General features: G+C 44.5%; 1 protein-coding gene across 3 annotated transcripts in view; it reads left to right on the top strand.

Annotated features, from left to right (window-relative positions):
* The first annotated feature begins 910 nt into the window (after positions 1 to 910).
* LOC140460450 (uncharacterized) overlaps positions 911 to 15,258 on the top strand; it is a 34,098-nt gene continuing 19,750 nt past the window's right edge. For 2 of the 3 annotated variants that reach the window (XR_011954103.1, XM_072554994.1), the window contains exons 1-2: positions 911 to 1,139; positions 3,876 to 4,070. Coding sequence is in view for 2 of the 3 variants with exons in the window: in XM_072554994.1 (XP_072411095.1) it covers positions 941 to 1,139; positions 3,876 to 4,070 (394 nt within the window). In the remaining variant the exon portion in view is untranslated. Of the gene's footprint in view, positions 1,140 to 3,875; positions 4,071 to 8,853; positions 8,913 to 15,258 lie in introns of all 3 variants that reach the window. The other variant, XM_072554993.1, reaches the window with a different exon arrangement.

The raw sequence follows: 15,258 nt of genomic DNA, 5'->3' as shown, positions 1-15,258 counted from the left end.
TCCCATTCTGAATACAGGTGTTACATTAGCATTTTTCCAATCCCATGGAACCGTAAGGTCATACGACACAGGAGCAGAAATTAGGCCATTCAGTCCATCGAGTCTGCTCCACCATTCAATCATGGCTGAGATGTTTTTCAACTCCATTCTCCAGCTTTCTTCCCATAACCTTTGATCCCCTTGACAATCAGGAACATATATATATATATCAGTCTTAAATAAACGCACTGAATCTTTCCCATGTTAAGAGATTTTTGGAATATTGTAATTCATGAGTTCACTATCTCCGCTGCCACTTCCTTCAGGACCCAGGGTGTAGGCCATCAGCATCAGTGGACTTGTCTGTCCTCAATCCAAATAGTTTCCTGTGTACCTTTACCCTCACAATGTTGATTGTTTAAGTTCTACCCTTTCTCTAGCCCCTGACTTGCCAATTCTAATAGGAATAGTTCTGTTGTCTGCCAACATAAAAACTGAGATCATCTCTGCCACTTCAATGTTCCCCCATGAACTCACAGTTTTCATCTTCCAAGGTACCACACTTAGCTCAGCGACTCTGTTCCCCTTAGCATACCAACAGGTCTCTTTTGTAAGTTAACTTACCTATATTTATTTATATTTTTAAATATCCCTTTGTTTATGTTTAAACCTTTCCTAATGTTTGACCCTTCCAGAGGTCCAGAGTAACATTTCACAACAGGCTGAAAAGTTAAAAAAAGACTAAGTTTAAACTTTATGAAATCGCCCCTTTCTGGAGGCTGGGGGCCGGCAAAACGATCGCCCCGCCCCCATTGTCACCGATTGTTTGGTGGCCTCCCCAACCACGCCCCCTCAACCCAGGAGACGTCACAATCCTGGGCCCCACCCCTTGTGAGCTGGCGCATGTGCAGTGCAGGTCCTGCAGCAGGACTGAGGCGGTGTTACTGAGTGTGGGAGCAGAATGGTGCCGGTGGCTGAAGTAATAAGAACCGCTGGAAAAGCTGAGCAGGTCCGGCAGCTCGTGCCGAGAGAAATCATTTGGGGTCCCGGTGATCCTCCTTCAGAACAGGACCAGGTTTCAGAAACATCCCGGGGAGGTCGCCAGGCCCGAGCGCCAAGACCTGGCTCCTGCCCCCGGGGAGAGGAGACAGTGAGACAGGGTAGGATTGGAAACCGCGGGAGGAGGGAGATTGGGGAGTTTATAAACTCCTAGGGGGAGGACTGAGGCCTCCAATAGAAGCCCCACAGGCCCAGTGTTTACTTCACCGGCGAAGGCGCTCTCGGGTTGCCCGGGCAACCGGCCGCCATCTTTGTGAGGGTCAGGCGCATGTTGTCTTGGGACGGGGAGCGCGGGCGGCCATCTTGGTGAGGGCACCATCAACTGTCATTTCTGGGAGAGAATTCCAACCTCGTGGTAACCTCGGCCTTGGCCGAGCTTAATTCCCCAGACTGTCCAGCGATGTGCAGGTTAGGGGGGGTTCAGCCATGCTAAATTACTGATAATGCCCGAGGATGTTCTTGTTAGTGTATGTTGACCATGCTAATTTACCCCCAGTGTCCAGAGATGTTCAGGTTAGAGTGGATTGGCCGAGGTAAGTGTATCCATAGTGTTCGGGGTTCTGCAGGTTAGGGTGAAGGTCTGGACCCCCTCAATCGGCTCTCTCGATCCGAGATCGGTCAAAAGAATCACCAGGAGTACGGTCTATTTAAAGCAAGGTTATCAGCTTAATGACATAAGGCAGCCTGCACAGATTTGTCCAGCAACACAGGTTAAAAGCTTCTGTGTTCCGTGGCAAAATTACACAATTACATTTGAAAATTACGCATTATTTATTTTTGCGACAGCGCAGCCTGAATTACAATAAAAGACCCATAAAATGTAACAAGGTGACATGATTGACAGCAGGTTAGTCCAATGATATTTCCTGGGAAACAGATTGTTTTACGCGCAAAATCATCCCATGCTTGTTAGTTCAAGATTAGTTCGAATACCAAATTACTTATGATTCATATTATGCAAACTCCATTGTTCTCTTTTATTTCTAAATCCAACCAACTCAGCAAAGCAGCAATTCAAGTTCAATGTCAAATCATAACCTGAAGCCATTTTGTTATATTTATTTAAAAATATTATTTAAAATTGAATTTTGTGGTTAATGAAAACCTCCATACACCTGTTGCTCCTAACAGCCTAAATTCAAATTTTAAATCCTCATCTCAATAAAGCAGCAGTTGTCTCATTATCCAAAAGGTGGAGACCACAAACGATATAAGTACGGTTTTGATGACTAATAACTCCTGAAAATGCTCCTACAGAAAAAAGTCACTGAGAGCTGCATATCCCAAAGTGATATTACTGTTTTGTATTTGGATTCTTCCATTCTATGCAAAACTCAGGGGAGACTATATTCGTACAGTTACAGCACGAGGAGTACTTACCTTATTCAAAATAATAACCAGGTTTAGTGTAGGTAAGGGAGGGACCTTGCCAATAAGAGGCATGCCTGTCTTTGTGACTTCCTTGAGGCTGTTCAATAGATAGGTCTTTCGGTAAGAGATGCGGTTATTGTCCCAGAACAGTTCCACCCATCCCATAACTGGGAAGACATTGGTGTCAGTCGGGTTCAGAGTCTTTTGCTGAAGTCAGCACATAACAGACCACTTCATCCCTGCCAAATATTCTATTGTGACTTTGAAGAAACAAATTGTAATCGAAAGATAACATTTCCCTATCTTCTCTTTTGCGGTGTGACCTATTTGGATGGGGCAAGGCTTACCAGGGTAGCTCATAGCACAACTGGTATAAAACTGGCACACAACACCTTGACAGGGTAAAGACCATTTAGACTTGTTCTGTAAATGAACTGTTCAATCTCTGACCACTGCAGTAGTCATTCTTGGTAATGCTCAGTCCCTCAGCAGACGAGGACATCTTCCTGGCATAGTTGGCACACAGTCTCTGGTTGCTCAGGATCGCACAGGTAAACTGTCCCTTGTGCACCAATGCTGGCAATGGCAAGTCCACACAGCAGGGCAAGTTCGATCTTTATCATCTTCCCCCTTGCAAGGGGCTTGTCTGATGAGCTTGCAATGATGGAGATGAACACAGGGGAAGATGAGAATTTAAAATTTGAATTTAGGCAGTTGTTAGGAGCAACAGGTGTATGTAGATTTTTATTAACCACAAAATGGTTTTTCAATTTAAAATGGCTTCAGGTTATGATTTGATCCTGTGAACTTGAATTGCTGCTTTGCTGAGTTGGTTAGCTTTGGGGAAAAGAAAACAATGGAGTTTAATAATATGAATCATATGAATTTGGTATTCAAACTAACCTTGAACTCGCAAGCACGGGATGATTTTGAGAGTAAAACAATCTGTTTCCTAGAAAATATTGGACTACCCTGCTGTCAATCATGTCACCTTATTACATTTGATTGGTCTTTTAAGGCTGTGCTTTCTCTTAAATTACACATCATTTACATGTTTTTTTCGAAAGTAATTCTGCAATTTCGCCACGGAGCTCAGAAGCTTTAACTTCTGTGTTGCTGTACAGAATTGCGTCAGACTGCCTTGCTTTATTAAACTAATAACTTTGCTTTTTACAGTCCGCACCCCGTTTGTTCTTTGACCGATCTCGAGACGGAGGGGTCCTGCCTGGGATCCAGATCTTCAAGGGTGGATTGGCCATGCTAAATTCCGTCCATAGTGTCCAGGGATGTGTAAGTTCGGTGTATGACTCTGGGATAAATGTCGGGCAATAAGGGGAGGGATATGGGTGAATTACCATTCAGAACGTTGGTTTGGACTTGTTGGGCCGAGTGGCCTGCTTCCACACTGTGAGGATTCTTTGAAGGGAAGGGATTTTTGCAAACTGCTCTCCTTCCATCTGCTGCAGAGTTCTCCTGTCGGCCTGTCCCCGCTCCCTGCCACATTTTTGACATCACAACGCAGAAGTGGCCGTATCAGTTTCAATGTGAAACACCCTCCTCTGGGCAACTCCTCATCCTGGGACGGAGAGAGGGAGGTGGTAATCTGTTCACTTGTAGCAACTGGAGTGAATCCAAGGAGGGAATCTACTCTGCCAATTCAGGTATGTGTCTTAATTACCCGGGTGAGGAGGGACGGATGATAGCAATTGGGGAGGGGGAGATACTTTATTTTTATTTTTAAAATGCATCTGATTCCCCCAAATAAATGCATCAGGTTCAAGTACAGCACGTGCAATGATCCACATTGCAGCTTCAAGCTGGCTGCAACAGTTTTACATCCTCTGTTCTTGCTCCGTGTTGGCTGCGGCACATTTGGTTTCGTTCCCTCATCTTTCTGCACCCCCCCCCCCCCCCCCCCCCCCCCCGAAGTGTTGATGCTTCCAAACTGACCCTCAAAAGTTCAGGTTATACTTCCATTCTTTCCCAGTTTTCAAAACCCACAAAATACAACTTTCCCAATCCTCTGAGTATCGGAGTTGGGAGGTTATGTTGTGGCTGTACAGGACATTGGTTAGGCCACTTTTGCTCTCGCTCCTATCAAAAGGACATTGTGAAACTTGAAAGGGTTCAGAAAAGATTTACAAGGATGCTGCCAGTGTTGGAGGGTTTGAGCTGAATTGTTTTGGGTTGTTTTCCCGAGTGTGGCAAAGGCCTTTGTATACATTTATAAAATCATGAAAGGCATGGATTGGGTAAATAGACAAGATATTGTCCCCTGGGTTTGGGGGTGTCCAGAACTAAAGTGTAATAGCTTTAGGGTGAGGTGGATGAGCAAAGATTTAAAAGAAACCTAAGGGCAACTTTTTAACTCAGAGGGTAGTGAGCGTAAAGAATGAGCTGCCAGAGGAAATGGTGGAGGCTGGTACAATTACAGTATGTGAATGGCATCTGGATGGTTTCTGAATAGGAAGGGTTTAGAGGGGTATGGGCCATGTGCTGGCATATGGGACTAGATTAATTTAGAATATCTAGTCAACATCAATGAATTAAGACCATAAGACACAGAAGTGGAAGTAAGGCCATTCAGCCCATTGGGTCCATTCTGTCATTTAATCATGGCTGATGGACATTTCAGCTCCATTTACCCACACTCTCCCCGTAGCCCTTAATTCCTTAATCAAGAATTTATCAATCTCTGCCTTGAAGACATTTAACGTCCTGGCTCCACTGCGCTCCCTGACAATGAATTCCACAGGCCCACATTCTGTGGCTGAAGAAATATCTCCTCATTTCTGTTTTAAATTGACCCCCTCTAATTATCAGGCTGTGCCCCTGGATCCTAGTCTCCTCCGCCTAATGGAAACAACTTCCCAGTATCCACCCTTTCTAAGCCAAGCATAATCTTGTAAGTTTCTATTAGATCTCTCCTCAACCTTCCGAACGCTAATGAATACAATCCCAGGATCATCAGCCATTCATCGTGTGTTAGGCGTACCATTCCAGGGATCAATCGTGTGAATCTCTGCTGGACATACTTTAGTGCCAGTATATTCTGCTGTTACTGCCGCTGAGTCGCACCTTGAACCCTGTTTATTGGGTGAAGTGGGAGGGGCAAGAGGATCCTTTCTGTCGGATTTGCTGCTCTCGCACCCACTTTAGAAGCTCAGAGTTAGAACGAACAGAGTTGTTGTCTCTGGTTTGTTACCCGTGCCACGTGATAGAGAGTCGAGGAATAGGGAGAGAGAAGAGTTAAATGCGTGGCTACAGGGATGGTGCAGGAGGGAGGGATTTCGGTATTTGGATAACTGGGGTTCTTTCTGGGGAAGGTGGGACCTCTATAGACAGGATGGTCTGCACCTGAACCTGAGGGGCACCAGTATCCTTGGGGGGAGGTTTGCTAGTGCTCTTGGGGGGGGTTTAAACTAACTCGGCAGGGGCATGGGAACCCAGACTGTAACTTTAGGGTGCAGGACCTGGAGTGTAGGGAGGGTAGGAATATGGTATCAATCTTAAAGGATCGTGCCTGTAAACAGAAGAGTGGCTTGAAGTGTGTATACTTTAATGCCAGAAGTATACGAAATAAGGTAGGTGAACTCGCAGCGTGGGTTGGTACCTGGGACTTCGATGTTGTGGCTATTACGGAGACATGGCTAGATCAGGGACAGGATTGGCTGTTGCAGGTTCCAGGGTTTAAATGTTTTAGTAGGGTCAGAGGTGGGGGTAAAAGAGGGGGGGGTGTGGCTTTGCTTGTCAAAGATAGTATTACAGCGGTGGAAAGGAAGATGGATGAAGATTTGCCATCTGAGGTAGTTTGGGTTGAGGTTAGGAATAGGAGAGGTGAGGTCACCCTGTTAGGAGTCTTTTACAGGCCTCCTAATAGTCCTAGAATCGTTGAAGAAAGGATTGCGAAGATGATTCAGGAGAAGAGTGACAGTAATAGGGTGATTGTTATGGGAGACTTTAACTTTCCTGATATTGATTGGGAAAGCTATAGCTCAAGTTCGTTAGATGGGTCAGTGTTTGTGCAATGTGTGCAGGAGAGTTTCCTGACACAATATGTAGATAAGCCAACAAGAGGTGAGGCCATACTGGATTTTGTTCTGGGTAACGAACCAGGCCAGGTATTAGAACTAGAGGTAGGTGAGCACTTTGGGGACAGTGACCACAATTCGGTGATTTTTAGTCTCGTGATGGGGAGGGATAAGTGTGTACTACAGGGCAAGAGTTATAGCTGGGGGCAGGGAAATTATGATGCGTTGAGGCATGACTTAGGATGTGTGGATTGGAAAAGTAGATTCCAAGGCAAGAGCGTAATTGATATGTGGAACTTGTTCAAGGAGCAACTATTGAGTGTCCTTGATAAGTACGTACCTATCAGGCAGGGAGGAAAGGGTCGTGTGAAGGAGCCGTGGTTTAATAAGGAGTTGGAATCCCTTGTTAAATGGAAGAGGGCGGCCTTTGTAAAGATGAGGCGTGAAGGTTCAATAGGGGCGATTGAGAGTTATAAGGTAGCCCGGAAGGACCTGAAGAGAGAGCTAAGAGCAGCAAGGAGGGGACATGAAAGGTCCTTAGTTGGTAGGATTAGGGAAAACCCTAAGGCTTTCTATAGGTATGTTAGGAATAAAAGAATGACTAGGGAAGGAATAGGTCCAATCAAGGATAGTAATGGGAAGTTGCGTGTGGAGGCTGAAGAGATTGGGGAGGCGCTGAATGAATACTTTTCGTCAGTATTCACTCAGGAACAGGACATTGTTGTCGATATGAATACTGAGGCACGAATAAGTAGAATGGATGGCTTTGAGATATGTAGAGAAGAGGTGTTGGAAATTCTGGCAAGGGTGAAAATAGATAAGTCCCCTGGGCCTGATTGCATTTATCCTAGGATTCTCTGGGAAGCAAGGGAGGAGATTGCAGAGCCATTGGCCTTGATTTTTGTGTCCTCTTTGTCTACAGGAGTAGTGCCAGAGGACTGGAGGCTAGCAAACGTGGTTCCCTTGTTCAAGAAGGGGAGTAGGGATAATCCTAGTAACTATAGGCCAGTGAGTCTCACTTCTGTTGTGGGCAAAGTCTTAGAGAGAATTATAAGGGATAGGATTTATGCACATCTGGATAAGAATGATGTGATCAAGGATAGTCAGCATGGTTTTGTGAAGGGCAGGTCGTGCCTCACAAACCTTATTGAATTCTTTGAGAAGGTGACGAAGGAGGTAGATGAGGGGAAAGCGGTAGATGTAGTATATATGGATTTTAGTAAGGCGTTTGATAAGGTCCCCCATGGTAGGCTACTGCAGAAAATACAGAGATATGGCATTGAGGGTGAGTTGGAGGTTTGGATTAGGAATTGGCTCTCTGGAAGAAGACAGAGGGTAGTAGTTGATGGCAAAGATTCATCTTGGAGTGCCGTCACTAGTGGTGTTCCGCAAGGATCTGTTTTGGGACCATTGCTGTTTGTCATTTTTATAAATGACCTGGAGGAAGGGTTAGAAGGTTGGGTGAGCAAGTTTGCGGATGATACGAAAGTCGGAGGAGTTGTAGACAGTGAGGAAGGATATGGCAGGTTACAGCGGGATATAGAGAAGCTGCAGAGCTGGGCAGAAAGGTGGCAAATGGAGTTCAATGTAGCTAAGTGTGAAGTGATTCACTTTGGTAAGAGTAATAAAAAGATGGATTACTGGGCTAATGGTAGACTACTTGGTAGTGTGGAAGAGCAGAGGGATCTTGGTGTCCATGTACACAGATCTCTGAAAGTTGCCACCCAGGTAAATAGTGCAGTGAAGAAGGCATATGGCGTACTGGCTTTTATTGGTAGAGGAATTGAGTTCCGGAGTCCTGAGGTCATGCTGCAGTTGTATAAGACTCTGGTGCGGCCGCTTCTGGAATATTGTGTGCAGTTTTGGTCGCCATACTATAGGAAGGATGTGGAGGCACTGGAACGGGTGCAGAGGAAGTTTACCAGGATGTTGCCTGGTATGGTAGGAAGATCCTATGAGGAAAGGCTGAGGCACTTGGGGTTGTTTTCTTTGGAGAAAAGAAGGTTTAGGGGTGATTTGATAGAGGTGTACAAGATGATTAGGGGGTTAGATAGGGTTGACAGTGAGAACCTTTTTCCGCGTATGGAGTCAGCTATTACAAGGGGGCATAGCTTTAAATTAAGGGGGGGTAGATATAGGACTGATGTTAGGGGTAGGTTCTTCACTCAGCGAGTCGTAAGATCATGGAATGCCCTGCCAGTAGCAGTAGTGGACTCTCCCTCTTTATGGGTATTTAAGCGGGCATTGGATAGGTATATGGAGGATAGTGGGTTAGTGTAGGTTAGGTGGGCTTTGATCGGCGCAACATCGAGGGCCGAAGGGCCTGTACTGCGCTGTATTGTTCTATGTTCTATGTTCTATGTTTACTTCCAGTGCTGTCTGACAGCACCTTCCCTATGGAATTGATCTGCAGGAGCAGATGGAGGACATTTTATCCCTGGATGGAGCGTAATGTTTGTCCTACCCCTGCAGGTAGGTCTGAAATAGATACATTTGTCTCTGTCCCATTGAGTCTCCAGCACAGGGCTAGGCTGGTCGGCTTAATTGGCCTCTGTCAGTGTTTTCGCTCTGCCTGAGCCTCCACCCACCCCTCTTCTTTGCCCCTTCCCATCCCTCATCAGCAAACTGGTATCTCCCACTTATCGCACGTTTGCTTTATGCCACTTTGCTTTTACAAAAGACCCACATTAGTACCTGTTTTCGCTAATCAAAAGAAATCCAAAGAGGATTTTTGCTTTCATGAGAGGCAACGTCCCAGTGAACCTTCCCTGCACCCCCTCCCAGAGCATCCACGTCCTTCCGGTAGCATGCTGGCCAGAACTGCACGCAATGTTATAAATGTGGCCGGAATAAATAGCTGTAACATAACTCGCTAACTCTTACACTCTAGGCAAGCGTGCTGTATGCCTTCTTGACCATGTGCCTGCCTGCTTTGCCACTTTCAGGGATCTATATGCCCAGATCCCTCTGTATGCCAGATCTCCTATGCTTTGTAATTTAATGTACACTACTTGTATTTCCTTCTCTTCCTTTCTCCCTCATCTGTATCCAGCTTCCCCTTAATTGTATTCCTCTCTTCATCTCTTTCCCCCCGTTCCTCACCCCTCCACACATCAGTGTATCATAAGACCATAGGAGCTGAAATTAGGCCATTCAGCCCATTGTGACTGCTCTGCGATTCAGTTGTGGCTGATAAGTTTCTTAACCCCATTCTCCCAGTAACCCTTGATCCCTTTCATACTCAAGAAACTATCTTTCACAGCTTAAATGTACTCAATGACCTGGCCTCCACAGTCTTCGGTGGCAGTGAATTCCATATATTCACCACTCTGTTGAAGAAGTTTCTCTTTACCTCCATTCTAAAGGGTCTTCCCTTTGGTCTAAGGCTGTGCCCTTGGCTCCTAGCCTTTCCTACCAAAGGAAACATCTTCCCAACATCCAGTCTGTTCAGAATTCTGTCGGTTTCAATTAGATCCCCCGTCATCGTTCTCAATTCCATTAAATATAGACCCAGAGTCCTCAAACATTCCTTATTTGTTCTGATGTTCATTCCTGGGACCATTCTTGTGAACCTCCTCTGAACACACGCCTAGGCCAGTACATCCTTCCTGAAATTTGGGCCCAAAACTGCGCACAATAATCCAAATATGGCCTGACCAGAGTGTTACAAAGCCTCAACTACATCCCTACTTTTACATTCAAGTCCTGTCAAATTAAATGTCATAATTGCATTTGCCTTCCGAACTACTGTCTCAACCTGTAAGTTTACCTTGAGAGAATCCTGGACTAGAACACCCAAGTCTCTTTGCACCTTAGATTTCTGTATTTTCTTTAGTTCCAAGGGTGACTGTTGGTGTCGGGGCAGCACCAGAGATTTCCTGACATGCAGATTGTATTCGGGGGTACCAAGTAATCTGAGGAACTGGCAGTATCTCAGGAGAAATAGTTATTCCTGGAGGAGGTAGAGAAGAATGTGATTCTGTAAACTCGAGGTCTCCAGAAGTGTGCAGAGGTGGTGTTAGAATTTAACACCATAAATTTGAAAGCGAGGAAACTCCACCAGAATTCAATTATCAGACATGACAGGCCAATGGTGTCTGTCTGTGATGTTAGAATTCTATGATGCTTGGAACTGAAACATAACTTTCAACCCCATGTATTTCATCTCCTTTGTAATAGAGGCCTCTATTTGTCTTTTTCAATTGGTTTTTGTACCTGTCTGCTACTTTTGATGATTTGTGTACTTGGTCTCCAAAGTCTTTTTTCCCCTTTTATAGTGCTTAGTTTCTAATAATTTAGCAGTTCTCCAATCAGTCTTTCTTGGGTGAAAAGGAAATGGTTCTGATGTTGTCGTATTGGGTGACATTAAACATTTTTTCCACTCATTCGTTTAACCCATGAATGCTGTTTTGCTTCTTCCTGCTCCTTTCTGCACAAGTTGATGCCCCTCTGCCCCTTGATAGTTGACCAAGAACTGGATAGGTGTCCCCTTGATCCAACCTCTCGAGCAATAAGCTATCAGTAACCAAGGACAAAGGTCTTGGACTCCAATTGTTAGGAGTAAACCTCCACTAGGGACAGATTCTTTGGACATGATCTTTGCTTTTGGCACAGAGGCAGGAAACATCTCACCTGTTTCAGATAAATCAAATTACTGACTGTCAACTCCTTTGATACTGACACTGTCATGACACTGTCAACTCCTTTGATGCTGAGCAGCGTGAATTGAGTATTTACTGGCCCAACAAGAATGGATTTCCCAAACTGCCACAGTGTTGGTGACAGTCATACACCCAAACCAGCTGCTAGTAGGGATCAGCCTTCTCTCTGAATCAGGAGGTCACAGGTTTAAATCACAGGATGTTGCTGGTAAGAGGTTCAGTGATGGAAATGTCATTCAGTGGAAAATACTAATAGCTCCCAGAAATTATGGAGAATGTTGGGGCTAGTATAAATGAAGAACTGACGGATATTAATATGTATGAAACAAAAATGCATCAGAGAATTGAATAGGATTTAAAGTAGCTAAATTCCCTGGGCTTGGTGGTTAACGCTAGTTCACTGGAAAGTGGTAATTGGAAAGTGGCACATGTCATCCCACTGTTTTAGAAAGCAGGGAGAGCACAGGGAATCTATAATGAAAGGTACAACAACAGGACAGTTAAAAATTAATGATAGGACTGAGCAGAATCAGCATGGGCTTATTGGAAATATATGCTGGTCAAACTCAGGTCATTATAGCTAGCAGAATATATGAATGTCCAAATTAGGAGCTGAAGTAAGCCATTCGGCTTATGATGGCTGATTACTTTGTGTTATACATTGCACATTTGCATCCGTACCCATAACATTAGACTCTTCTTAGGCAAAGGAATTAATCGACTTCTGCCTTAGAAATATTCAATGGTCCTGGCTTCACTATCTTCTGTTACAAAGTATTCCAAAGCTGCACAACCTTCCAAAAAATTTCCCTCCTTCTTTGTCACAAATGATTGCATTTTTTGAAGAAGTAACAAAGAGGATTGATGAGGGCAGAGCAGTAGATGTGATCTATATGAACTTCAGTAAGGTGTTCGACAAGGTTCCCCATGGGAGATTGATTAGCAAGGTTCGATCTCGCGGAATTCAGGGAGAATTAGCCACTTGGATACAGAACTGGCTCAAAGGTAGAAGACAGAGGGTGGTGGTGGAGGATTGTGTTTCAGACTGGAGCCTGGGACCAGTGGAGTGCCACAAGGATCGGTGCTGGGCCCTCTACTTTTTGTCATCTACCAAAATGATTTTGATGCGAACATAAGAGGTGCAGTTAGTACATTTGCAGATGACACCAAAATTGGAGGTGTAGTGGACAGCGAAGAGAGTTCCCTCAGATTACAACAGGATCTTGACCAGATGGGCCAATGGGCTGAGAAGTGGCAGATGGAGTTTAATTCCGATAAATGCGAGGTGCTGCATCTTGGGAAAGCCAATCTTAGCAGGACTTATGCACTTATTGGTAAGGTCCTCGGGAGTGTTGCTGAACAAAGAGACCTTGGAGTGCAGGTTCATAGCTCCTTGAAAGTGGAGTTGCAGGTAGATGGGATAGTGAAGAAGGCATTTGGTATGCTTTCCTTTATTGGTCAGAGTATTGAGTACATGAGTTGAGAGGACATGTTGCGGCTGTATTGGACATTAGTTAGCCCACTGTTGGAATATTGCGTGCAATTCTGGTCTCCTTCCTGTTGGAAAGATGTTGTGAAACTTGAAAGGGTTCAGAAACTATTTACAAGAATGTTGCCAGGGTTGGAGGATTTGAGCTGCTGGAGCATCGGAGGCTGAGGGGTGACCTTATAGAGGTTTACAAAATTATGAGGGCACGGATCGGATAAATAGGCAAAGTCTTTTCCCTGGGGTCGGAGAGTCCAGAACTAGAGGGCATAGGTTTAGGGTGAGAGGGGAAAGATACAAAAGAGACCTAAAGGGCAACTTTTTCACGCAGAGGTTGGTATGTGTATGGAATGAGCTGCCAGAGGAAGTGGTGGAGGCTGGTACAATTGCAACATTGAAGAGGCATTTGGATGGGTAGATGAATAGGAAGGTACTGGCAGGTGGGAATAGATTGCGTTGGCATATCTGGTCAGCATGGACAGGTTGGACCGAAGGGTCTGTTTCTATGTTGTACATCTCTATGACTCTATAAATGGGTGATCTAATTGTTCGTTCACAACAATAAGTAAACATCCTTCAACATCCATCTTTTGAAGACCATTCAGGCTCATAGAAACTTCAATCAAATCACCCCTTGCTATTCCAAACTCTGGTTGAAAGTCAGACCTGCCTGTCTAATGATTTTCCATGAGACAGTCTGTTCATTGTGGGTGTCAATCCAATTTACCTTCTGTGAATTGGCTTTAATGCATTTTCATTCTTCCTTGGATAAGGATATAAAAGTTGAGCACGGTGTTCAAGATGTAGTCCCACCATTGCTCTGTAACTGAGGCATAATCGCCTTACATTTATGTGATTGGCCTTTCTAATCACTTGCTGTGCTTGCATTCTAACTTGTGACTTATTTGCAAGGCCCCCGGATCCCTCTGCATCTCAGAATCATGCAGTTGTTCTCCAAATAGGTAACAAATTGCATTTTACCATATTGTACACCACTTGCAAGAGTTTTGCTTATTTATTTAACCAATCTATCAATCTGCATAATTGATATGTCATCCCCACAATGTACATCTCCATCTATCTTTGTGTTGCCTGCAAATGTAACCACATACCTTTGATCCCCTCCTGTAAGTCATCTATATAATTGTAGAAAGTTGAGGAGCCAGCAGAGATGCCTGTTGGAACCCCACCATACATTGTCATATACAACCAATTTGACAAAAGAACTATTTTTGCATATTCTGTTTTCTGCCAGTCAGTTGATGTTCTATAACTATACTTTACACCATGAGCTCCTCTGTGCAATATGCTTTTTGTGAAAACATGTCAAACACCTTTAGAATATTCAAGTTCAGTATATCCACAGGCTTCAATTTACATACTCTTTTAAATAATTCCTTTAGGACAGCATGGTGGCACGGTGGCTCCCTCTCACGGCCAGAGACACCTACTTGATTTCAGCCTTGAGTCGATTATCTGGAGTTTGCATGTTCTGTCTATGTCTTTGTGAATTTCCACTAGGGGCCCCACAGTCCAAAGATGTGTAGGTTGGGTGGATTAGCCATGCTGGATTGCGTAATGTCCTTGGATGTACAAGCTAGGTGAGTTAGCCATGCTAAATGCAGGGTTACGGGAGTAGAGTGGCGGTCTGGATCTGGGTGGGATGCACTTGAGGGTTGGTGCAGGACTTGATCGGCCAAATAGTCTCTTTCCACACTCTTGGAATTCTATGAATAAATTGGTGAAACAACATTTCGTTTTCATATTAGCATGCTGATTCTTTTCAATTACCGTGAGCTTTTTGACATGGTGGTTATAATCTCCTTAATTGGTTCAAAAACAAATGTTTAATTGCCATAGACTCAAGGGACCACATCTTTCCCTTTGAGAACAGAAATATTAAATATGTTACTCTCCAGTCTGAGGAAAACTTGCCTGAATCTAATAAATCTTGGAAAATTAACATTAATGCAAATATGAACTCATTAGCCACCTTTTAAAATTCTATGATGAAATCCACCTGTACCCAGAGATTTGCCAGCCCATAGCACCATCAGTTCGCTCAATAGCATTTATCTAATGATTCTCATTTCACCAAACTCCTCTGTTTGTTCAACCTATGGGGTTAAAGGCAGGATTCTTGACCCTGTGGTGGAACAGAGGGATCTTGGAGTCCAAGTCCATAGATCGCTCAAAGTTGCCACCCAGGTTGATAAGGTTGTTACAAAGGTGTACGGTGTGTTGGCTTTCATTAGCAGGGAGTTTGAGCTAAAGAGCTGCAAGGTTATGCTGCAGCTGTATGGAGTACTGGTTAGATCACACTTGGAATATTGTGTTCACTTTTAGTCACCTAATCTTAGGGAAAATGTGGGAAAGTGCCAGAGGAAACATCACAGAAGCGCTTCACAGGAGGCTGCCAATCACTGAGGATGTCACCGAGACAGGGGACGAAATGTCTGCAACACAAATTCCCAGCTCGGCGAACAGACCCACAACAGGAAGCTGTGTAAGCTGAGAGAGGGCACAGAGGAGATTTACCTCGATGCTGCCTGGAATGGAGGGGATGGCTTAGGTTGGGGGAGCTAGGGCCTTTCTCATTGGAGCGAAGAAGGATGAGAGGTGACTTTATAGAGGTGTACTATATGTTGAGAGGCATAGATAGAACAAATAG

This window comes from Chiloscyllium punctatum, chromosome 36 (assembly GCF_047496795.1).
Source record: "Chiloscyllium punctatum isolate Juve2018m chromosome 36, sChiPun1.3, whole genome shotgun sequence".
Classification (NCBI taxonomy): Eukaryota; Metazoa; Chordata; class Chondrichthyes; order Orectolobiformes; family Hemiscylliidae; genus Chiloscyllium; species Chiloscyllium punctatum.
The sequence above is the reverse complement of the archived record's forward strand: the minus strand, read 5'-3'. Positions and strand labels throughout refer to the sequence as shown.